General features: G+C 42.0%; 1 protein-coding gene and 1 long non-coding RNA gene across 3 annotated transcripts in view; one reads left to right on the top strand and one right to left on the bottom strand.

Annotated features, from left to right (window-relative positions):
- METTL9 (methyltransferase like 9) overlaps positions 1 to 10,573 on the bottom strand; it is a 49,583-nt gene extending 39,010 nt beyond the window's left edge. Inside the window, exon 1 of one of the 2 annotated variants that reach the window (XM_027043047.2) lies at positions 10,175 to 10,573. In XM_027043047.2, coding sequence (XP_026898848.1) covers positions 10,175 to 10,339 — 165 coding nt within the window. In that variant the 5' untranslated portion in view covers positions 10,340 to 10,573. The remainder of the gene's footprint in view (positions 1 to 10,174) is intronic. The other variant, XM_027043046.2, reaches the window with a different exon arrangement.
- Positions 10,574 to 10,793: 220 nt separating this feature from the next.
- The window catches only part of LOC106970504 (uncharacterized), a 29,273-nt gene continuing 14,649 nt past the window's right edge, over positions 10,794 to 25,417 (top strand). Inside the window, exon 1 of the long non-coding RNA XR_003415240.2 lies at positions 10,794 to 11,561. This is a non-coding gene — a long non-coding RNA (uncharacterized LOC106970504). The remainder of the gene's footprint in view (positions 11,562 to 25,417) is intronic.

The raw sequence follows: 25,417 nt of genomic DNA, 5'->3' as shown, positions 1-25,417 counted from the left end.
GTCCTGATTCAGGTGACAACATGGATGAACTGTGAAAACATCATGCTAAGGGAAAGAAGCCAGTAACAAGTGGCCACAAATGATATGGTCACTTACATAAAGTGTCCAGAATAGGCAGGTTCAGAGACAGAAAGTAGACCAGTTGCCAAGGGTTTGGGGGCAGGGGGCAGTGGGGAGTGTCTACCAATGGATATGCAGTTTCTTTCTGGAGTGATGAAAACGTTCTAAAACTAGAGAGTGATGGTGGTTGCACAACTGTGTAAATATATTGTACTAAAAAACATTGAACTATACACCTTAAAAGGATGAATTTTATGGTATGTGAACTATACATCTCAATAAAGGTTATTTTTAACATATATTTACATATCTAAATGTGGATAGCACTTTAATTAAAAGTGGTTTGAATATTTAAGTGGCCAAACAAACCTCTCTAAAAACTGAAAATTTTAAATGCAAATCTGATCACATCACGACCCTGCTACACAGAAGTCTGAAGCTAATATCCAAAATGTTCAATATGGCTTACCAGGCCCTACACGATTTGTCCAGTCTGTATCCACAGTCACCTCGTGACACTGCCTGCCCACCCATAACACCTGGCCATTCACTATGTCATAACACTGCATGCCTCTCTTTTTCTGGAAGGCTCCTTTCCTCTGGATATCTCACATGGTGTTTGCTCCATCCCCTACATTTCCATCACCCCAACCCACTCTCTCTTTACCTGGTCAATTCAACCTAATACTAAAATATTTCTTCAAGTATGTTTGCTTTGAATTTGCAGACTAGGCTGGGTTCCCCCCATCCGAATACCTCTCTCCTACATCTCATATGTCTCCTTGGTAACATTTATGAACATTGAACTAATAACTGTACATAATTGTATGTTCAGTGTATATCTTCCCAGAAAGAGATTTCATAAAGTGAGGGACAATGACGGACTTCAGTGCCTAATACGGATACAGTGAACAATAAATGTTTGTCAAGTGAACTACTGTTAAAATCACAGGCAGCCTTGGGGCATCTGGGTGGCTCAGTTAGTTGAGTTGCCGACTCTTGATTTTGGTTCAGGTCATGATTCCAGGGTCTTGGGATCGATCCCCGCATCAGGCTCCATGGCGAGTATTGAGCATAGAGCCTGTTTAGGATTCTCTCTTTCTATCCCCTCTGCCCCTCCCATGCTTGCTCTCTCTCTCTCAAAAAAAAAAAAAAAAATTAATGTTTAAAAAATAAAAAGAAATAAAATCACAGGCAGCCTAACATAGAATTTGGAGTTTCTAGCAAAATCCTGGAGGGAATGCATATAAGGATAACCACAGAGATAGCTGTCACTGGGTTTGTGTCAATTTCTGAAACTCCAAGGTTTTTGAAAGGTCTTACTTTTCTTTTTTAAGTTATTTTATTATTATACTTTATTTATTTATTTATTTTTTTATTTATAGTAAACTCTATATCCAACATGGGGCCCGAACTCATGATCCCGAGATCAAGAGTCATATGCTCCACTGACTGAGCCAGCCAGGCACCCCTGAAAGGTCTTGCTTAAACTCACTTCTGCAAACAGTGGTTAAACCTACCCACTCACCACAAAATTGCAACACCACAAGCAAGCAAGGAAGGATGACACTGACTAAAACACCTACTTTGTATCAGGCCCTTGGCCAAGTACATTCACATTTCATTTACCACCCCACAACTTCTGGACAAATGGGAAGCCTGGGGTTTCTGAGCACTTCCAGCTGATTGAGGTTCCTATTCTAGGTGCATGTTGTTTTATAAAGGTTTCTTTCAAAGAAGTTTCTCCTCGGTCTACCCAGTGTGTCTGAGATTTATTTTCAGAAAAGAAAGCAGGACCATTCTGTCCAACTAAACTGGACGGGGGTGTGTTTAGAGAAAAGATAATCTGATCTAGATAGCAACTAAATTACAGGGTTTCTCAACCTCAGCGTTACTGACATTTGGGGCCAGATAATCATAATTTGTTATGAGATGTGTCTGATGTATTAGAAGATGTTTAGCAGCATCCCAAGCCTCTACCCATCAGCTGCCAGGAGCGCTCCCCACTCCCCTCCCATCAGGACCACCCAAAATGTCCCAGACATTGCCAAATGCCCCCTGGGGGACAAAATCACCACTGCTTGAGAACCCCTACATGGGCCTACCCAGAAAATGTCATTAGTGTTTCCTAATTATCCCAGCTTAACAGTGGTCTAGGGAAAAACTAAAGATGGACTTACACTCCAGAGGAGAGAAAAAAAATCAGAAACCAAGGGAATCAAGTAATGGGATTACGATCTTGGCCAAGAACTTCAAGCCTTAAATAAGCAGTCCCCTTGCCCTTAAGATGAGATGCTGATAGAAAAATCAATGCAGGAGCCCCTGCCACCCCACTGGAGTTCCTCTCTCCAGACAACCCAGCTTAAATGAAAAGCTGTAATGAGCTCACAGCACTGAGTGGCCTATCTGCAGGCTCCCATGCACTTTCAAGCAGGTGAGTTCTTTGAATGTGTGCTCCTCAAAGACTACAGAGACCAAGGTGCGCAGGCAAGAACAAAGCATCACGCTCATTAAACGTTTGCATTGGAAGGACTGTGTGCCAAGCCCACTGTGGGCTGGCCTCCTCAGCTGGAGACCAGTGCCGGGAAAAACGTCATTTTAGCATCTTCCTTCAAAGCTCACTTGAACTTTCTCCAATCCAAGAGGGTAAGGAAATCTTTTAAATAACGAATTCTAATCAAACCAGTTATACCATGCAGTCATCTACTAATGCCAAGTCCAAGGTAGGATGTGGTAATTAACCAGAACTTCTAAAAACTACAGTAAATACTGTAAAATACAGTAAATACAGAACTTCTAAAAATACAGTAAATTACTTGCAACAAGACTGTAGCTATACTAAAGATCAGACAAACAGCCAAATGAAGTAGACATGAGTTGTGAATGCATATGTGACAATATTCGCTAATCAAAATATAAGGTATTAGGTCAGGTCCCATGAACATCTCCTAATCTTTATATAATCTTGGTGGATCAATCATTCCTTCAAAGCAGAAATATAATTTTCTGATGAGATTATATTTGCTTATCAAACAGAGGGATATAGTTAAAAGCTTATCAGAATTTATTTTTTAGTTCAATAGTCAAACGTGTTATATAATTATCTTTTCTTCCAAAATACAGAGGACTTGAGCACAGTAGGTAATAGAACTGGAGTTAGAAAGTTATTTTAGGGGGGCACCCAGGTGGCTTAGTCAGTTAAGCATCGGACTTCAGCTCAGGTCATGATCTCACAGCTTGAGTTCAAGCCCCACGTCAGGCTCTGTGCTGACAGCTGGGAGCCTGGAGCCTGCTTCAGATTCTGTCTCCGTCTGATTCTTTGCCCCTCCCCTGCTCGCACACTGTCTCTGTCTGTCTCTCAAATATAAACATTTGAAAAAAGAAAGTTATTTTAGGGGTTGGGCGCCTGGGTGGCTCAGTCGGTTAAGTGTTCCACACTTCATCTCAGCTCAGGTCATGATCTCATGGTTCGGGAGTTCAACCCTGGCATCAGATTCTGCACTGATAGCACAGAGCCTCCTGCAATTGTCTCTCCCTCTCTCTGCCCCTTCCCCACTTGTGCTCTCTTTCTCTCTCAAAATAAACTTTAAATAAAAAAAAAAAGGTTATTTTAGGGGGCACCTGGGTGGCTCAGTCAGTTAGGCGTCCTACTCTTGATTTTGGCTCAGGTCACAATCTTAGGGTCATGAGATTAAACCCTATGTGAGCCCTGTGTCGTGCTTAAGATTCTCTCTCCCTCACCCCCTTTGCTACTGATGCTTTATCCCCTAGATACAGGCACAGAGCCCCTAAGACTCTTGGGGCATCCCCTAAGTGTTAAAGAGTATCTTTTGGGGGCGCCTGGGTGGCTCAGTCGGTTAAGCATCCGACTTCGGCTCAGGTCATGATCTCACGGTTCATGGGTTCGAGCCCCGCATTGGGCTCTGTGCTGACAGCTCAGAGCCTGGAGTTGTTTCAGATTCTGTGTCTCCCTCTCTCTCTCTGCCCCTCCCCCACTCATGGTCTGTCTCCCTCCGTCTCAAAAATAAATAAACATTAAAAAAATTAAAAAAAAATAAAGAGTATCTTCCGTATGCTAATATAGTGATGGGGGAGGGGAGTTTGAACTTTCAGCCCCACCTCCAACCTCTAGACAAAGGAGAGGAGTTAAGAGTGAGTTCTATCACCAAAGGTCAGTGATTTAATCAACCATGCCTAGGTAATGAAACCCTCAAAAAGCCCCTAAACAACATGGCTCTAGGGACTTCCAGGTTGCTGAACACCTGGAGAGGGCATGGAAGCTCTGTGCCACCTTCCACCTGCCATACCTTGCCCTATTCATCTCTTCCATTTGGCTTTCCCTGAATCGTATCCTTTATAATAAACCAGTAAACAAGTAAAATGTCTTCCTAAATGGAGTCATTCTAGCAAATTATCTAACCTGAGGGAGGGTTGTGGGAACCCCAGAATTTGTACACAAATTGGGCAGAAACATTGGGGGGGGGGTTCTCTATGTACCTCCAACTTGCAGCTGGCACCCGAAGGGAGGGCAGTCTTGCAGGATGGAGTCCTTAAACCTCTGGACAGATGTTAACTCTGGGTTGTGTCAGAACAGAAATGAATTGCAGGACACCCAGCCAGTGTCAAAGAAATAGTGGGTGTTAGAAAAAAGACACCATAGGTACGATTTTTTTTCCCAACATTAAACTTGACCAAAGCATTCACAAACTGGATGAAAGCCAGAACTTGGGACACTTATCCCAACGTTGCCGCACTCACACACTACAAAACTGCAACTGGTGTTTTTGCACACAGCTACATAGATTCAATGTCTCCACACAGCTCTGCTAAAGTGGGGGCAGTTTCCTACTAAGGAGACAGCCTACTTTCACAGACCCTCATACAACACAAGGCTTCCTAGGAGTGGCATCATGAAAAGGTGGGAAAAGCCTGGGCCTTGAAACCAGACAGAGCAGAGATCAAAACCCAACTCTGCCACCTACCAAGTATCTCCTGAGCAAGTGTCATCACTCTTAGGCTCAACTGTCTATTAAAAAAGGGGGTGCACCACCTACCTCTGGGAGTTGTTATGAGGATTAGAGAGAATCATTATAGTGTCTGGCAGACAATAGAAACACAGTAACTTGATTTCCTTCCCCTTCCTGTCCAAGGACCACAAAAGCCAGTTAGAGAACTGAAGTTCAAGAGAATGCCTAAAAACCACATGGTAGGTCTGGGCACCCAGCCATTCTCAAAAGGAATGAGTAACCAAAGACCTGAGGCATTTAGCACCACTAAAAACAACTGGAAAGGCTCCACTGATGGGGTCCATGAACACAGAATCTTTTCTACTACAGGGGGTGGTCAGACTAAGCCTGACGACCTGGACCTGGCAGCTAAGGACTCAAAAATCACATTCTAAGTTCTGCAATGAATCCTATCAGTCCAGACATTCAATCATTGACACTTCCTTGCACTGAAGCACAGCATAAGAGTCAACATTCAAACCATTCATTTTTCTTCCACAGATGACAGAAGCCTAAACCAACAACCTCTTTATATGAGATTTCAATGTGTACAGTGACAAGGCACCCAAGTCCATGGAGGGAAACAATTCATATGGGTTAGATTAAGTTGTTTCAGCTTTGATTTAATAAATAAATAATTGGCAATTTTCATTTAAAATATGCACTCACTGTTAGAATTTTATAATCCTAAGATTTTAACAATGCTTTAGAAGGTCTAAGCAATGGTCTTTTACTGGCAATTACCAGGGTGCCCTCAAGCACCTTCAAAGGGGAACATAAATGCTTCTAGTGTATTCAGCAGCAGAGAGAGATCCTGATATTCTGTGAAACTGAGGCAAACACTTGTTGTTTTTTCAATGTCTCTTTATTTTGAGAGAGAGACAGCATGAGCAGGCGGCAGGGCCAGCATAGAGAGAGGGAGACACAAAATCCAAAGCCGGCTCCAGGCTCTGAGCCTTCAGCACAGAGCCGGACACAGGGCTCAAACCCACAGACGGCGAGATCACCACCTGAGCCAAAGTCCAAAACTTAAATGACTGAGCCACCCAGGCACCCAGAGGCAAACATTTGGATAGGGTTTCAACACAATTGTAAGGAAGGAAAGAAACTCCTTTCAGAATCTCTTTGGTATTCAGCTGCAGAGGCCTCCAGATTCTGGAAGGCAGCTCAGAAGAGGATACAAATCCATCAGTGTCCATCTGGCTAGCTGGTGACTGCCCTTGAGCATTGTTAACTTGTGCCTGACTTTGATCAGCCCCTGCAAGGTAAATGGGGAGTGAGGGGACAGGACACCGAATCTGTCCATTAGCACAACCTGTGACCTATGGCTGTGATGTCCAAGTATTTTTTCATTTGGAAAAAAACCCCAGTTGTTTCAATTCCGTCTTATACCCCATCACCCCTTGCAACACAGTTCAGAGCTTACAGAAGGTGAAAAAATAAGTCAGATATAACACAACCTTGCAGTTTTAAGTTATACCTTGCTAATTCCAGATACTCAAGGTTACCTGTGCTCTTAAGAATCCTTACAGTACATCACCTGCAGAAACCGTCCTGGCTTGGTTCCAGGGAGTTCCATAACAATTCTTTTGGCACTCCATCAGTTCAGAAACTACTGAATGACTATTATTATCAAGAACCTAGTTAGTGAGGCCTAAGAGTCCTTTCAAGTTTCAACAGCTCCATAATTGATGCATTAACTTGAAGTACTAGGTACAATGAGACAAAAACACTAGACGCAAAGTTTTTGTTGTTGCTGTCTTCTTTTTAAGTTCCAAGCCTGCCAATGTTGAAAAGTGACATATCTAGTTTCTCACTGCCTGGCTCTACTTCTTCCCAATGAGGCAAACTATCCACCATGCAACCTGTGACCAAGAAATGTGCTGCTGATGAAGGCAGCTGGAAACTTTCTCTGGAGAAGACTCTTTTTTTCTATAAGGGGCTACAGAGTAAATAGTTCAGCTCGTGGGTCACACAGTACCAACCACTGCTGCTGTAGTGTGGAGGCCCCTATGGGCAGTAAGTAAACGAATGTGGTGGCTCTGTTCCAACAAGACCTTATTTGTGGATGCTGAAATTTGAATTTCATGTAAGAAATTTTCGCATATTATAAAATATTACATGCTTTTGCAGCCATTTAAAAACGCAAAACTATTCTTACTTTACAGGCTGTAACAAACAAGTCAGTGAGCCCAATTTGGCCTGCAAGCCACATCCCAGCTTTCTAAGAGAAGCCCTTCCTTGCTTCTCCCTTGCTTAAAGTGAAAAATAATCCCAGCTTTGAAACTAGCACACCAAACCAAGTTATTAAAATGGTGCTGCTACTATAGTTTTAGAACTACTTTAGGGCAAAGGAGCCTTGCAACTCATCTCCAGGCTATCATAACTAAATAGCAATTTTTAATGATAAACATTTCCCAAGATTTCTCTTTTAACCAGAGAATCCTCCACCATAATTTCTTAATAAAATCATCATAAAGAAAACTTGTGCTAAGTACGGTTCAATTAAATCCATTGGGGCACCTGGTGGCTCAGAGGGTTAAGCATGGACTTCAGCTCAGGTCATGATCTCATGGTTTGTGAGTTCGAGCCCCGCGTTGGGCTCTGTGCTGACAGCTCAGAGCCTGGAGCCTGCTTCAGATTCTGTGTCTCCCTCTCTCTCTGCCCTTCCCCCGCTCACACTCTGTCTCTCTCTCAAAAATAAATAAAAAACATTAACTAAAAAAATTTTTAAAAAATCCATAACCCCACTTTCATGCAACCCCAAAAGAATCAGATGTGGCTTGCTATGGAACCCACACCCCCAAATGAACACCAGAAAACCCTGTATAAGACTATAAATGTGAAGGGGGCAAGAATGTTAGAGTCAAGTTACTTTACAAGTAAGAAAGTTCATAAGGCAAACCTAGGATCCTGGATTATAAAGAAGATAACAAATGAGTGCAGGCACTCTGCAGAGAGGAGTCTCCTCTTTCACCTTATCTCACCGTGGTCTCTATACACACATTTCTTTTGTTCATTTTAATCTTTATTCACGGGCAATATTTTCATATGTCAATGCATCACTGGATTGATCACTCTAAGGAAGAGTCAATCTGCCCCTAAATATTCAGAAAGTACCAGATTAGTCTTCACTTTGGAGAAATTAGTGGCCAAATTGTTGGTCCAACTGGTTAAAACACACACATGTACACATATAACTCAGTATCTCAGAAGTGTAACAAAGTAAATGGGGTATCGGAAACCAGTATTAGTAACTGATTCAGTTTTTAAAAGGCACACAATTAGAAAGTATCTCCTGTTAGGAAGTACTTATTATGAGGCTACGTCTCCAGCTATAGTCTACCCAGACTCCACGAAAATCAAATTATGTAAACAGTTTTTCAGTTTTTTAAATATAACCAATTCTTTTATAAGCATTATATAAATATATTACATACAAAATATATATATAATAAATCAAATGTTATAGTAGAGGTAATCACAAGTGTCATAAACACCTACAGCTAAGAGACTCCACCATAATTCCACATCAGTGGAAATAAGCTTCCTTTTTGTCCTAACCGGAACGTTACTTCTACCAATTGTTGAAAATGATATTTCTAATTCATTGTTTTATGCCACTATCCATATTCCACGTGGATATGTGACATTTGGTAACTGTACATTATCACTGCAGTACTTTAGAATTGTTTCTCTAAGAACGATTAACGTAACTAATTTATAGCAAAGAATGTAGTTTCACAACTGAAGATCACCTACTGACTTTATGTACTCTCCTAACAATATCATAGGTATGACTACCTAACAAATCAAAATAGCTCTGGGATCACAAAAAAATTTTATGGGAATTTAGGACTTCCTTTAAAAATAGAAAATGGGCCACAATCAGTAATTACTAAATAAAAACTATAAGCTACTTTCCTTAATGAATTGCTTTATGTCCTTAGATAATTCTTTACTTTCATTAAAACACACGAAATCAACCCGAATGTAAACTCTCTGAACGCCTGGCATAATAAGAAACGTAACATAGGAAAATGAGAAATCTATGAAAACGATAAGTCATAAGATGGGGAATAACCACTTACTGCTCTCTCGAAAGGCAAAATGCACTATAAATGCTAGCAATTATAAGCCAACACTCCGACAGAGTTTAAAAGCCTCTTTTCAATGAATGCAAGGTTAACCACAAACTGTATTATGGTCAAAAATGAAATATCACTCTTAATTCCACAGTTGACCTGCACATACTTCTATAAGTGGCACCACAAACTAAGCTAATGAAAAGACTGCCTAACCGGTTACATCGCGTCGTTCACGATCCACAACTCTGAAAAGAATTCACTCCTCCCTAATTCTGTTTTAAAAACCCTTCCAGGAAAAGCTTGCATCATCTTCCTTCTTACCACATCTTTCTGGTCGACTACCAACATCGAAGTTAAAAGGAGATCTCTCTTTGGTAGGAGAGGAAGGTTCAGCAGGATGGGAGTGTGAGGACCTGTCAAACACATTTAACTGCTGAGGGAAAATGTCACCCGAATAAGCCCAGAGGGTTAAATGGCTCACAATGCACGGTTAAATTTCTTTATGGCCCTTTGTACGTTCAGAGATTCAACCAGACAAAAAGAAGGACCTGCTTTTCGCTTTGATTCCCCGGGGGTGATGAAGGCGGTCGAGGGCGATGGGTTTGGTCTGGTCGTTTACATCGCAGGCCCCGGTGCCAGATGGATGCCCGTGGCCACGCGCTCGCCCCAAAGTTCCTGCGTCGTGCCGCCCGGCGCCTGCAATCACCGCCTGGCACCCGGGAACAATGCGGGGCGCCGGGGCGCCCACACCCGGGCCCGGGAAGGAAAGGGAGGCCGTTGTCCGCCCGCGCCCGGGAACAAAAGGCGCCGCGGGGCCCGGGCCGAACGCTCGAGGGTCGCGGAGCCAGAGCCGGCGGGGACGACGTCGGGGAAACTTTCCGAGGGGCCGAGGCGGCGGGGCGAGGGCCCGGGGAGGCCCTCTCGCCGCGAAGCCCCGCACAATAGCCGGGCCGAGCGCGGGAAGGCCGGGCCGCCACGCCCCCGCCCCCGCCGGGCCCGGGCCCGACCCCGGCCGCGTACCTGGTGGTTCTCCTTCCTGCCGCCCGCGGCCGCCGCCGGCCCGCCGGGGCCGCTCGTCATGTTCACGTACAGGGAGCGGGTGAGCGGGCTCCGCAGCGTCCACATCCTCCGCGCCAGCCACACGGACGCCAGGCTCAGGCACAGCCAGCCCGCGAACAGTCTCATCGGGGGCCGCGGCCGCTCGTTCGGATCACCGCCGGCGCCGGGGCGAGGAGGAGGAGGCGCCGCCGCCTCCGGCCGCCGCCGCCGCCGCCCGGACTCGAGCCATCGCGCCCAACTTGCCCATCCAGCCCCTTCAGGGCCGAGGCGGGGGGTGGGGAGGAGCGGGCGGCGCACAGCCTTCCCACCTCCCCCTTCCTTTCCGCCCGCGGAACGCAACCGCCGCCGGCGCCAGTTTCCACCCGGAGCACTTATGAGCGGCCGAAGCGCGCTCCCGCGCGGATTGAGCCGCCGGCCGGGAGGCGGGACAAAGGGAGCGCGCATTCGCCAGGCGCGCGTCCCCGCCTCCTGTCTGGGCCGCGGCTTCACGTAATGGCGGAGATGAGTTTCATTTTATACGGCAAGGGCGATACTTCCGAAGGCAGTTACTGAAGCCTCCCGGTCCCTCCAAGGTGGTGTCCTTAGGACTTCTGGTCTTTCCTCGCCTTAGTCGTTGCCTCTGGGCGCCTCATTCCCTTCCCCCAACCCCCCCACCCCGACCCCGGCAGGACTTAACCTGGCTGTGCAGATTGACCCGAGGGTGAGGAGAGGGAGTCTCCTGCAGTTCGTACGTCCAGACTGTCCGACCAACACCTTGCCTGAGACGGACGCTGTCAGTTCTTAACTGTTACTGGCTCAGCTGCGTGGCTTCTTATTTACATTTAGAGCCGAAGAGCCAGACCCCCACCCCAAGGGCCTCCACCCTGCTCCGCAGGAGCTACAAAGCGGTCTGGAATCTAGGGAGAAAGGATATCACCAAGCCCTTGGCTCTTACCAGTCCTGTTCCCCAAGCCTGGCAAGTTGCTGGCTATATGTTTCTAAGAGATATCAGTGAAAGCTCTGCCTTTGTTGGAAGCCACTGCAGCTCAGGCACCTGCAAGTATTACGTTCATGTATTGATGACCCTGCCCAAGAACGAAGACCCCCAAATCCGAGGCCCTTGCTGCTTGTTTCCTTGAACTAACAGATGGAAGTTGGACCCAGCACTCTTAAAGCGAACTAAGCTCTGGGAGCAATATTTACCCGGATGTTTCTTTGATCATTTCTAGCACGAGGAGACCTAGCAACGTTTCAGAACCGAAGGGTTACACCGTGTTCCTGTGTCTGAAGTTCTTCCTGCTGCTACCACCAAGCTACAACTAAGGAGTAATATATTTCATGGGTTCTCTAGCTTCAACACCTTTTCCAGGTTTGTTTGGAAACTGCTTTTAATTTAACTGCACTAGAAATAATGTAAATACATTTTATTTTAGTTCAAAAGAAGTAAGCCTTACCGTCAACTCCAGTATTGCACTTCAGAGATTACCATTTATGAAGCATTGGTATGGTGATCCACTGATGAAACAAAATCGTACTTTACCCACAAACTTATTTATTAGCTTCTAAGAATCCTGGCTTGGGACTTTTTGGGAACAGGGGCATCTTGTTGCCTAATGTGAGGTAGGCTATAACAAACACAAAGGGGAAAGGGGAGGGTACTTTGTGTTCTCTCTTTTCAGTATGTTACCTGACTACTTCCTGCTAAAACGCCAAAGAACCTGAACCTTACTAAATCTAGTTCAAACTTGTAGTGGTCCTGGCCCAAGTCATCAAAAGGGAACCATATTAGCCAGTCTAGGTAAACTCAGTTTGTTTACCATGTCACCTGTCCGTCCTGTCTCATGTAATCAGTGTCAGATAAAGCAGCCTTCATCTTTTTAGAGGTGGAGTGGGGAGGAGGGTGAAAGCAGTAGGAATACATAAAGTGACACATTTCATTTCTGAAAACAAAAAAGACAAAAGGTATGCCCCCCAACTATAGAGTAAACCTGAGGAGCCACAGCACAGAGACTGCAAAATGTGTCAGATGAACAAGAAGCAACTAGATGCCTACTGAACTCTGAAGGATTTGGGGGTCAGTTGACAGCCAGGAAGCCTAGCATCTCAAAGGAGCAGATTTTCATTTTATACCTGAGCAGTTGGCCTGGAAAAATAAATCACCCACACATTTAAAATAGTCTATAATAATCACAAAATAGTCAAATACATGTTATTTACACTTAGCAAACACAGGAAGAAACCAAAGCACAACATGATCAAATGATTTGCCTAAAGGTAGAGCAAATTCAATAGCAGACCTTTTCATAGAACCTGGTATCCCAGCTTGTGATCCTTCGATCCATCTAAGAAGCCTCTTCGTTGTCTCTCTCTTCTCAGAGAGCCTCCTGAATTACAAATGAGGAGGAAGGAAAACAGCAAGAGTAAATATACTAAGCAGAAGTTCAGATTGCCCTCGGGGACTGCCCCCTTCCTTCATCTACTAGAATGTCACTACTGTATATTAAAACCTCAATTAAAAAGCTCAGTTATCCATAATGGAGAGGGGCAGAGGCACGAATAACACAAGAAGCTGAAAACCAGCCAATATCCCTTCTAACGTGGCTTTTAAATGCAGTCAGTAATATTCCAAAAACACAGAAATAACACCCTCTGTATTGACCTCTGCTCACTGCCCTCCTGACCAGGAGCTCAGGTACTGAACTTGGGTCATAGTGCTGTGCATAGGCCCCAAATCTTGTCTGGATTACTTTCTTCTCTAGAACTCTAAGCAAGGGTACCTTTTGGTGTAATTGTTCTTATCAGCTACAAATTACAACATATCCATGTCCTCTTTTCAGTGACAAAATCTAATGTAAAGGGAACCCATGGAGAGCCTTGCAGGCGCCTGGGTAGCTCAGTTGGTTAAGCATCCGGTCCCTGATTTCAGCTCAGGTCATGATCTCATGGGTTATGAGTTGGAGCCCTGCATCAGGCTCTTTGCTGACAGTGCAGAGCCTGCTTAGGATTCTCTCTCTCTGCACCTTGCCTACTGTACCTTTCTCCCTCTCTCTCTCTCAAAATAAACAAATGTAAAAAAAAAAAAAAAAAAAAAGCTTTAAAAAAAAAGAAAAAGAGAGACTTGGATCTGTAGAGGCACAAAATGTGCCAGTCACTGTTGGTCATTGTCCTCTCCTTGAAGAGATTAAGTAGTGTAAAAAGCACTCAAAAATCACAAGTTTTTGTGGACTTTTTTATACTTAATATTTTGTAGAGTGTCAGAGAATGGTACAAGTTTCTCCCAGTATAGATGTGCCCTGTGGTAATTAAGCAATGAGCACCTCCAAAAAATAAAATTAGTAAATGTATCCAACAATTTATTTTTATTTATTTTTTTAGAGAGAGAATGAGAGTATGAGTAGGGGAGAGGGGGAGAGAGAGAGAGAGAGGGAGGGAATCCTAAGCAGGATCCACACAGCACAGAGCCCCACTAAGGGCTCCATTCCACAGCCCTGGGATCACAACCTGAGCCAAAATCAAGAGTCAGACGCTCAACCGACTGAGCCACCCAGGCACCCCGACATTTTTTTTCATTAGTAAACAGGGCATTTTTTATCTGAACTTGGTTGATATAATTTCAGTCATACACAGTGATCACTGTGATCTCTGCTTGATAAATTCTAAGTTCTGGTGAAACTGCAAACAGGTTAGAAAAAAACTGGCAACATAAAGTAGCAATATTAAACCAGGAGTTACCTATAGAGGCAAGTACAAATAACACAATGTACTCTTGGAGATCTCCCAGTGCTAACTCATCAGCATACTGGTTTGAGACAGACCAGCTGGGTTTGAATGGCTCTATGCTTCTTGGTAATGCAATTTGAGGCAAATAACTTGATTGCTGTAGGTCTCACTTTCCTCATCTGTGAAATGGGAATAATAATAATGGTTACCTATCTCATGGGGATGTAGTAATGATTAAAGTATATATTCTAAATATAAAAGACTATATATTCTAAATATAAAGGACTATTCTAAATATAAAGGTGCCTCAAGATGCAGGAAGCTCTCCAGAAATGTTAATTTGCTCTTGTTTTCATTATAACATGGATAATTCAACCTCTTCTGATGACCCCTTTTCCTTATCCATAAACTAAGGGCCATGATTCTGAACTGCCTACTTCATAATACACCTACGAGAATCAGATGATCTTAAAGTCTCAACCAAGATTATCATAATAAGGATGTTCGGTCCTAACATAACCATGATCTCTGCAAAGCTACTCTCCATAAAACATTCCCTTAGAGCCCTTGATGAGAGCTCCTCCTCATTATGTGTTTATTCCCAGGCTCCTTCCTGAGACTTGGGACTAAGGGAGGAAAGATGAGAAGAGGAAAGAGAACACAAATCTAAAAAACATTCAAACCTAAAATTACAAAATCAGGCAGCACATAGAAGTCATTTACTTGTGAAGGATGACTGTCTTAGTAGGAAAGCCTTTCCCTCTCTGATATATAGAACTCCACACCAACCATGGCATTTCACCTGCTTACAATCTTCTGAACCCTGCGGCTTCCCTCTACCCCACACCATGGCAATCTCATACCTGTCTCAGTTGATGTCAGGAATAACAGCAGAAAGACAAATAGCACTTTCATGTGGTCAATTAACATTTATCGAATACATGCCACACGCTAGGCTCTAAACTAAGTGGAATAGAAACACAGTGCCTCACCCTCATACAGCTTGCTGTCTGTCTGTCTAATAGGGAGGCAGACCTGCCCAAATAATCAAAAATATATAATTACAAACGGCTGAGTGCTAGAAAAGAATTGGATATTGTTAGAACTTAGAGGGATCTGACTTGACTGGGGTGTGGGGAATGGAGTGTTCAGGGAAAGCTGAAGTATGAGGAAGTGTGGCATCATGGCCCTCGTTTTGACATCTCCTTGCTAAGCTTGAGAGCTTCCGAGTTGCCCAAGTTCCTCTAGATTATAGATGCGCCTAGTAATTGTGAGAAAAGAAATAGGGGTGCTCTTGGAGCCTTCTGGGATGTGAAGACTCACGGTGGCCACCTATGTAATTATGTTGTATATCTACATGACTGCTTTTAGGACCCTTCGAGAAAATCTGCACATAATAGTTTAACTCACTTAGAGGAATATGTGTATTATTTAAAAATACATATTTCAACTCTGCAGTGTCCTTCTAGTAGGAGGTCTGAGTCAGAGCTCTGAAAAAAGAGAGAAGGCTGTTGTTTTTCATTCACTTTCTGGGATATTTTCAAAGGTCCAAAGATCTTTGATCTCGTTTTAAGTATATTTTCAAAACATCCCTATCCTTGGCCTCATAATTGCTGTCTCCTGCATGTATGTGGGTTTGGTCTTATGAATGGCCACTTCCTCTCCACCCAGTGTGCCATGTCACTTCATGCCACTGTGTTTTCATATACTTGTTTTGAAACTATAAAACACTCAAACTTATGGTTTATATGAAATACATGAAAAAATTGCACGGTACAATGAGAAAGCTTTAAAACAAAATCTAAATATTTCATAGTAGACAAAATATATATGTGCATACATAAACATAAGTGATCTTAAAGAGTTTGTGTAACATAGCACAGAACCACATCTCTGCTGGCATGAAAGACGATGACTATTTTATTTTTGCACAACCCCATACTGGTCTGAGAATGAGGAAGAATACATTTATGAAAGAGGATACTTGAGCAGTCAAGCAACCTGAAAATCAGACAAAACTATCTCCCTTCTCTGGTAAAAACAGTGATTGATTTTTTTTTTCATGGCCACAACTAATGTGAGTTTGCTTTACAACTTAACCTAGGATCTTCCTTAAACGTGTTGTGCCTACAAATCATTAAACCCAGAAGAAAGGCATTTGACTATTAAATATCCAAAACCTCAGCATTTTGAAACCCCCACAGCTGTTTTCCTTCAGTTCATAGTTTCCCCTTACCAACAAACATCCTTTGTTCCATATAGTTTCCTAAAATCGAGAGTGAATACTGCAAACAGCTATTAAGCTATTCCACAGTAGAAAGTTTATTTCAAGTTCATTAGCTTTCTGTCCTCAAGTCTTTCAAGTAAAGTTTTAGATATGGCAGGCACAGGCATTAAAGGCCATTAGCTTTTCCTTCCACTAACAGAGCTCAGATTCCACCCTCTTCCTCCAGCCTCCCACACCAGTTCTGGCGGGTGGGGTGGGAGAAGCCAGCTTTGCTCAAGGACCTCACTAAAGTGTAGTTTGTGAATATAGAACAGGCTATTCTCCCTCCAGGAAAAGTCCATTTTATAACCAAAACTATAAATGACATTGGAGCCAAATGTGCTGTTTTTTAGACAGACATAATTTTAAACAAATTGCCTTAGGTTATACATGCACTGTTTTTATTTTCATAAGGAGACATATTTATAGATAATTTTCACCACATCTACAATGCTCATCATAATGATTCAATGGAATGAGGCTTTATGTAAAAAAGCCTTAAGTTATCCCTGTAGACTTTGATAGAACAATGGATTAATTTTTAGAGTCTCCAACGTCCTGGTTGATAAATGAATGGGAATTTCTCCATTGTCATACTATAAACAGCAACATATACATAGGAATATGTATACATGATACATGGTAAATCATATTTGAGAACATTTAATATTTATTAGCTCTTTTCCTCATTTAGAATTTATATTTGGACACAAGTATCAGGAATACATTATATTTTTGACATATAGTTTAAAGAATTTTTAATTTTAAGCAAACTCTGTGTCACATGTGGGGCTTGAACTCATGACCCAGAAATCAACAAGAGTTACATACTCTACCAACTGAGCCAGCCAGGCACCCCCAAAGATGTTTTAGGGAAAAAATTAAGTCAGATCATTTTGACATGATAGGCAGTACATACAGTTGATTTTTTTTTTTTTTTTTGAGAGAGAGAGGGTGCAAGTGAGTGAGGGGCAGAGAGAGAGAATCCCACAAAGGGCAGAAAGAGAGAGAGAGAGGAAGAGAGAAGCACGGCTCACCCCGGGCTCGTGTTTTACTCAAAGCAGGGCTGTACTCACCCTAAGTGGGGCTCATGCTTACCCGATGTGGGACTCGAACTTACAAACTTTGAGATCATGACCTGAGCTAAAGTCAAATGCTTAATGACTTAGCCACCCAGCCCCCCCCCCCATGCAGCTGATCATTAATATTGTCCTGAAATAAATTCTGGAAATACAGAAATAAAATTGCTGTGTATGTATAATGGATTAGAAAAAAGAAATGTAAAGTCACCTTTTTTTTTAACGTTTCTTTATTTTTGAGACATAGAGACAGAGTATGAGTGAAGGAGAGGCAGAGAGAGAAGGAGATACAGAATCCAAAGCAGGCTCCACGTTCTGAGCTGTCCGCACAGAGCCCAACATGGGTTCCAAACCCACGAACTATGAGATCATGACCTCAGCCGAAGTTGGACGTTCAACAGACTGAGCCACCCAGGTGCCCCATAAAGTCACCTTTTAAAAAGGCAGGTCTGGGGCTGCTGGGTGGCTCAGTTGGTTAAGCGTCCAACTTCAGCTCAGGTCATGACCTCACGATTCGTGAGTTCAAGCCCCGTGTCAGGTTCTGTGCTGATAGCTCAGAGCCTGGAGCCTGCTTCGGATTCTGTCTCCCTCTTTCTCTGCCCCTCCCCCACTTGTGCTCTGTCTCTGTCTCTCAAAAATGAATAAACATTAAAAAAAATTAAAAAAAAATAAAAAGGCAGGTCTGTTGTGGTGCCTGGGTGGCTCAGTCAGTTAAGCATCTGACTCGATCTCAGCCCAGGTCTTGATCTCAGGGTTGTGAGTTCGGTCAGGTCCCGAAGCCAAGACTTGATTGCAGATTGACTGAAGGAAGATCATAACATATCTACAGAAAAAAACAGCTCATTGGGGGTAGAGGTGGGGAGGAGTTGTGTCAGCCTTGGGAAATGGAAAGGCAGGCTGATTTGGTAGTGGATCTCCATCATCAGCCCAGGAGACAGTATCCTTCACTTTGCTCAATGCTGCACGTGTCTCTCTGTGTGGATGGTGATGGGTGCCTCCATTTTATCCAGGCTCCATGACATCGTCCATTAACATCATTCTAAATGGCCACATCCCTCATTCCATGCTCACCACATGGCTGGATGTGCTTCACCCAACAAATATCAGATAGACCTCACTTGCCTGAAAAGTGCAATTGATAGGGATGAGAGCATTTCCAGATTGTTGAGGCATGCTGTGGTTCTCTTTCAAGGTCTTTCTTGCCCCACCCCACATTCCTCATCCCTGAACCTCATTTCCATTTATCCAACTCTCATCTTTATCATCAAAAACAGGGTGAACACTCACACCAAGAGACAGGAAACTCAAATTCTAGTTACATCCCCGACATTTTCCATGTGACCTCGTAAAATCACATAACTTTCATTATTTTGTTGTAAAAATGGTAATTAATAAAGACCACCTGTGCATATGCACCTGGATTAGAGACTCTTCCAGTTATGGGATCTGTTCCTTCACCTGCTTACTTTCTTTCATGAATTATGGGTTCTGTGGATATTTCCCCAAGTGATAATATAAACATACCTATACTTACATAGTACACAAGAGAAGTGGTATAATTTTGTTTTCCCACACACTTTAACAAGAAATCTCACAAATTCAGTCTCATAGCACTCCACAAAATAGGAAATAATTTACAGCAAATCGTACATACCTGTGACAAAGTTTGTAAGTAGAGCCATCTTTCGTCTTGACAGTTGTGTGCTTGACAAATTGTCAGCTTCTTATGATCTGAAACCAAAATCCTTACATTTCCTCCTCCCAATATCAGTCACTCTCCCACTTAGTGTGAGGCTTGCCCAGTCCCCTGGGAGGAGGCACTCATTAGGAAAAGTAGGAACGAAAATGAACATATTTCTACCGCATGAAATTCTAGATCTGGGCCACAGCCTCACTCTTTATGAAAAAGAGCATTGCAAGAGTACCACCCAGGCCACTGAAAACGACAATGGCTCACAATAGATGCCAGACATTGTGGTAGGTATCTTAACGTGTGTCATCTCTTTATTTTTTTTTAATTGTTTTCTTTTTTTTTAGAGAGCACGTACGCATGTACACCCAACTTGCAGAGGGGCAGAAGGAGAGGGAGAGAATGAATCATAAGCAGGCTCTATGCTCAATGCACGACTGGTGGCAGGACTCTAGCTCAGCGCAGAGCCCTGCAGTGGGAGGTGGGGGGAGGCTCTATCTCTCCACTGTGAGATCATGACGAAAGGACCTGAGCCAAAATCAAGGGTAGGACGCTTAACTGACTGAGCCACCCAGGCATCCCCATGTGTCATCTCTTTTTTCTTTTTTTAAGTTTATTTTTTGAGACAGAGAGTGCAAGCGGGGAAGGGGCAGTGAGAGAGAGGGCGACACAGAATTGGAAGCAAGCTCCAGCTGAGCTGTCAGCACAGAGCCCGACACGGGTGGAACTCATGGACCGTGAGATCGTGACTGAGCCCAAGTCAGATGCTTAACCAACTAAGCCACCTACATTCCCCTGTGTCATCTCTTTTAATCCTCAATACAATCTAAGAAGGTTGATACTATTGTTATTTCTTTTCTTTCCTTCTTTTTTCTTTTCTTTTTTTCTTTCTTTTTTTTTTTTTTTTTTTTTACAGAGGAAGAAACCAAGGCACATAAAGCTTCTATTGCATAGCCAATGAGTGGTTGAGGCAGGATTTTAAAGCAGGCGGTCTGATTTCAGAACCCACATTCTTCACACAATGCTCTACTGCCTCCTAGTGTTTTAGCCATCCTCAGCCCAGGAGCATCAGAATCCCGGGTGGTGGTGTTAGTTACACTGCAGGTTCCTGGGTCATTCGAGGTGTACTGATTCAGAATCTTGCTGTAAATCAGAAATCTTTAACATGGTTCACAGGAAGAAGGCGGGGAAGAGGTCCTTAGCAGAAGTGCTATGTTCTTTTTTTTTTTAATGTGTATTTGTTTTTTTGAGAGCGCAAGAAAGCTAGTGGGGGTTGGGCAGAGAAGGAGGGAGGCAGAGCATCTGAAGCAGGCTCTGGGCTGACATCAGAGAGCCTGACACAGGGGTCGAACTCACAAACTGTGAGATCATGACCTGAGCCAAAGTCGGGTGCTTCAGCCACTTAGCCACCCAGGTGCCCCAGAAGCAATATGTACTTTAATAAAAAGTGTTAATAAAACAGTATTCAATAGTCATGACATTGTTAATGAGGTAATTATTTTTAAAGTGTTGAGATACCCTAAAAGTGTTGAGATAACCATTTGACTTTCTGAATAGCAAGTCAAATGTCACTTGTGTAATCACTTCAAAACAATCTTCCAGAAATAAAATGAAGACAATTTCTGTGGTCTATAAATATTTTTTAAGTCCAGTAATTCACCCTGTATAGTATACAGTTTGAGTTTTGACAAATGCATACAAGGGTTGTGACCAATACCCACAATCAAAATACAGAGTATTTCCATTCCTTAAAAAAATTCCCTGTGTCCCTTGTAGTCAACCTCTCTCCCCATCTTAGATTCTGCCAACCACTAATGTGTTTGCTCCCCTGAAAGTTTTACCCTTTACAGAATATGATTTAAATGGAATCATACAGTTAGGTAGTCTTTTGAGTCTGGCTTCTCTTCCACTCAGCATTGTGCACTTGGCATTCATTCATGCTGATGTATCAGTAAATCTGTCTTCTTACTGACATATGTCATTCCATGATATGGATGTACCACAATCTGTTTCCCTGTTAACCAGCTGAAGGACATTTGAGTCACTTCCAGTTTTTTTTATGTATGTGATAATGACTAAACTGCCATAAACAACTGTGTACATGTTTTGTGTGAACACAGTTTTTGGTTCTCTTGAGCAAATAGCTAGCAATGGGATTTCTGGATTCTATGTCAGATTCTATGTCTATTTAACTTTTTTAATAAGCTGTCAAAACTGATTTCTAAAGCAGCTGTGCCATTTTAATTCTTCCAGGACTGTATGAGAGTTCTAGGTGCTCCACAATCTTGTCAGCACATGGTATTGTCAGTTTTTATTTTAGCCAGTCCAATAGTTATGTAGTGGTATTTCACTGTGGTTTTATTTTTCTTTTAATGTTTATTTATTTATTTTGAGAGAGAGAGCATGAGCAGGGGAGGGGCAGAGAGAGAGAAGGAGAGAGAGAGAATCCCAAGCTCCCAAGCTCCATGCTATCAGCACAGAATCTGATACAGGGCTTGATTTCATGAACTGTGAGATCATGAGCTGGTCGGAAATCAAGAGTTGTTCACTTAATTGACTGAGCCACCCAGACACTCCTTCACTGTGGTTTTAATTTGCCTTTTCCTGATAACCAGTAATGTTAAAGATCTTTTCATGTACTTACTTTCCATCTGTAGCTCTTCTTTGGTGGAATGTCTGTTCAAACATTTGCCCCTTTTTTATTGGGTTGTTATCTTTTAATTGGTTGAGAGTCTTTTTAAAATACTCTGCATGCAAGTCTTTTATCAAATATGGATTTTGCAAATATTTTCTCCCAGACTGTGGCTTACCTTTTCATTTATTAACAATGTCTTTCAAAGATCAGGAGTTAATTTTTTTTCCCCAGACTTAATGAGGTATCATTGGCAAGTAAAAATTGTGTATATGTAGATTGTACAACATGATTTTTTAAAGGTGTACAATTGGATGATTTAATATACATATAAATTATGAAATAATTATAATAATTAAGTTCATTAACACATCCATCACCTCATATAGGTACCTTTGTGTGCATATGTGGTGAGAACACTTAAGAGCTACTCTCTTAGCAAATTTCAAGTGTATAATGTAGTGTTATTAACTATAGTCACCATTTTTTACATTAGATTCCCAGAATTTATTATAACTGAAATATTGTGCCTTTGGACCAACATCTCTCTACTTCCACACCCTCATGCCATAGCAACCATTGTTCTCTGGTTCAATGTTTTAAGCTTCCATTTATAAGTGAAACCATACCAGTATTTGTCTTTCTGTTCTGGCTTACTTCACGTAGCATAATGTCCTCCAGGTTCATCCATGTTGGTGCAAATGATGAGACTTCTTTTTTATGGCTGAATAATCTCTGTATCTATATCACATCTTTATCCATTCATCCATCAACGAACACTTAGGTTGTTTCCATACTTGGATATTGTGACTAATGCTGCAACGATCATGGGAGTGCAGATACCTCTTTCTTTTAGTTTTGTTTTAAGTTTATTTTGGGAGAGAGAGAGAGAGAGAGAGCGCACGTGCACAACACAAGCGAGGGAGGGGCAGAGTGAGAGGGAGAGAGAGAATCCCAAGCAGGTTCCACACTATCAGCGCAGAGCCCCACAAAGGACTCGATCTCATGAACTGTGAGATCATGACCTGAGCCGAAATCAAGAGTTGGACGCTTAATGGACTGAGCCACCCAGGCATCCCTCTTTTTCTTTCAGTTTTACTGAGATATAATCAACATACAGCATTGTGTAAGTTTAAGGTATACAGCATAACGACTTGACTTACATATATTATGAAATGATCATCACAATTAGTTAACATCCATCACCTCATATAGATACAAAAAGAAAAAAAAGAAAGAAAATGTGTTTTTCCTTGTGTAAGAACTCTTAGGATTTACTCTTAACAGCTTTCAAATATACCCTACAGCAGTGTTAACTACAATCATCATGTTGTACATTATATCCTGAGTACTTATTTATCTTATAACTAGAAGATTGTGCCTTTTGACCACCTTCTTCCAGTTCCTCCTTTCCCACCCCTGCCTCTGGAAACCACAAATCTTCTCTTTTTCTGTGAGTTTTGTTTTGTTTTGTTTTTCTGTGAGTTTCTGGGGTTTTTTTGTTGTTTTTTTGGTCGTTGGTTTTTTGTTAGATTCCACATATAAGTGAGAGCCTATAGTATTTCTCTTTCCCTGTTTTAGTTCACTTAGCATAATGCCCTCAAGATCCATCTGTGTTGTCACAAATGGTAAGATTTCCTTCTTTTTATGGCTAAATTCCATTGCATATATATATACCAAAACTTTATTTATTCATCTGTCTATGGACATTTAGATTGTTTTCCCTGTCTTGGGTATTGTAAAGAATACTGCAGTGAATATGGAGATACAGATATCTCAACATAGTGTTTTCTTTTCCTTCAGATGTAGTCCCAGAAGTAGAATTGTGAATCATATGGTTGTTCTATCTTCAAATTTTTGAGGAACCTCCATGCTGTTTTCCACAGTGGTTGCACCAGTTTACATTGCCATCAAGAGTCCACAGGGATCCCTTTTCTCCACATCTTCACCAGCAATTTTTATCTCTAATCTTTTTGGTGATAACCAAACAGGCATCTGTTTTCAATTTTATTGATCTCTGATGTTTATTATTTCCTCCTGCCTGATTTGGGTTTAATTTGCTCTTTTTTGTTTGTTTGTTTCCTAAGGTGGAAACATAGATTATTAATTTCAGACCCTTCTTTTATTTATATATAATATATAGGCACATATGTATAATATATACACATATTCATTTAATGCCACAGACTTCCTTCTAGGCACTGCTCTCATTGCATTCCACAAATTTTGATATACTGTATCATGTTTTCATTTTTGTTCAATTCAAAATATGTTCCAGTTTCCTTGCTGACTTTTTCTTTAATCCATGAGTTATTTAAAAGTGTGTTTTTAACTTCCAGATTTGGGGGGGATTTCCCAGGTAGGTTATTGGTTTCTAATTGAATATACCATTATAATCAGAAGACATACTTTATGTGACTTCTTTCATATGTGTTGTTATTTCTTTTTTAATTTTTTTTAATGTTTATTTATTTTTGAGAGAGAGAGACAGAGTACGAATGGAGGAGGGGCAGAGAAAGACGGAGACACAGAATCTGAAGCAGGCTCCAGGCTCTGAGCTGTCAGCACAGAGCCTGACGAGGGGCTCGAACTCACAGCCTTGAGATCATGACCTGAGCCGAAGTCGGACACTTAACCAACTGAGCCACCCAGGCACCCCATTATTTCTTTTACTGCCCAGATGTTCTAACTTGCTAAATATTTCATTTGCACTTGAAAAGAACGTGTATTCTGCTGTTGTTGGGCAAGCTGTTCTATAAATGGCAACTAGGTCAGGTTTCTTGATGGTATTGTTCACTTCTATATCTTTATTGATTTTCCTTCTAAATGCCCTATTGATTACTAAGAAGTGAATTCCCACCTAAAATTGTGGATTTTGGGGGCACCTGGCTGGCTCAATTGGTAGAGCATGCAACTCTTGTTTTTAGAGTTGTGAATTTGAGCCCCATATTGGGGGTAGAGTTTACTTTAAAAATATTATTTAAAAAATTATAAAATTATGGCTTTATTTCTCCATTCACTTCTATTAGTTTTTTGCCTCATGTATTTAATTTTTTTTTTTTTTTTTACATTTATTCATTTTTGAGAGACAGAGACAGAGCACAAACAGGGGAGGGGCAGAGAGAGAGGGAGACACAGAATATGAAGCAGGCTCCAGGCTCCCAGCTGTCAGCACAGAGCCCAGTGTGGGGCTTGAAATCACAAACTGCAAGATCATGACCTGAGCCGAAGTCAGACGCTCAACCAACTGAGCCACCCAGGCGCTCATTGCTTCATGCATTTTGAAGCTCCATTATTAAGTACATACATATTTAGGATTATTACATTTTATTGGTAAGTTGATCCACTTATTACTAGGTAAGCTCTCTCTTTACCCCTGGTAATATTCCTTCTTTTGAAGTTGACTTAAATGTTAACATGGCCATTCCAACTTTCCTTGGATTACTGCTTACATGTTATATTTTTTGGTCCTTTGTCTTTAAACATACCTGTGTCTTCATATTGGAAGCGGATTTTTTGGTACATATCATGTAATTGGATCTTGTTTTGTTTTTAATCCAATCAATAATTTCTGTTTTTTAATTGGTATATTTAGACCATTTGTATTTAATGTAATATTGATTAACATCTAGTCAGTTGTTTTCTCTGTTCCATTCTTGGCCCTCTTTCCACTTTTTCTGCCTGCTTTTAGGATGATTAATTTTTATTATGCTATTTCCACTATAGGCTTATTATTCATGCCTCAGTTTAAATATATGTATATATTTATGGGGCGCCTGGATAGTTCAGTTCGTTGAGCATCCAACTTCAGCTCAGGTCATGATCTTGCAGTCTGTGA

The sequence above is a fragment of the Acinonyx jubatus genome, chromosome E3 (assembly GCF_027475565.1).
Source record: "Acinonyx jubatus isolate Ajub_Pintada_27869175 chromosome E3, VMU_Ajub_asm_v1.0, whole genome shotgun sequence".
Taxonomy (NCBI): domain Eukaryota; kingdom Metazoa; phylum Chordata; class Mammalia; order Carnivora; family Felidae; genus Acinonyx; species Acinonyx jubatus.
This window is presented reverse-complemented; position numbering and strand designations above follow the sequence as displayed.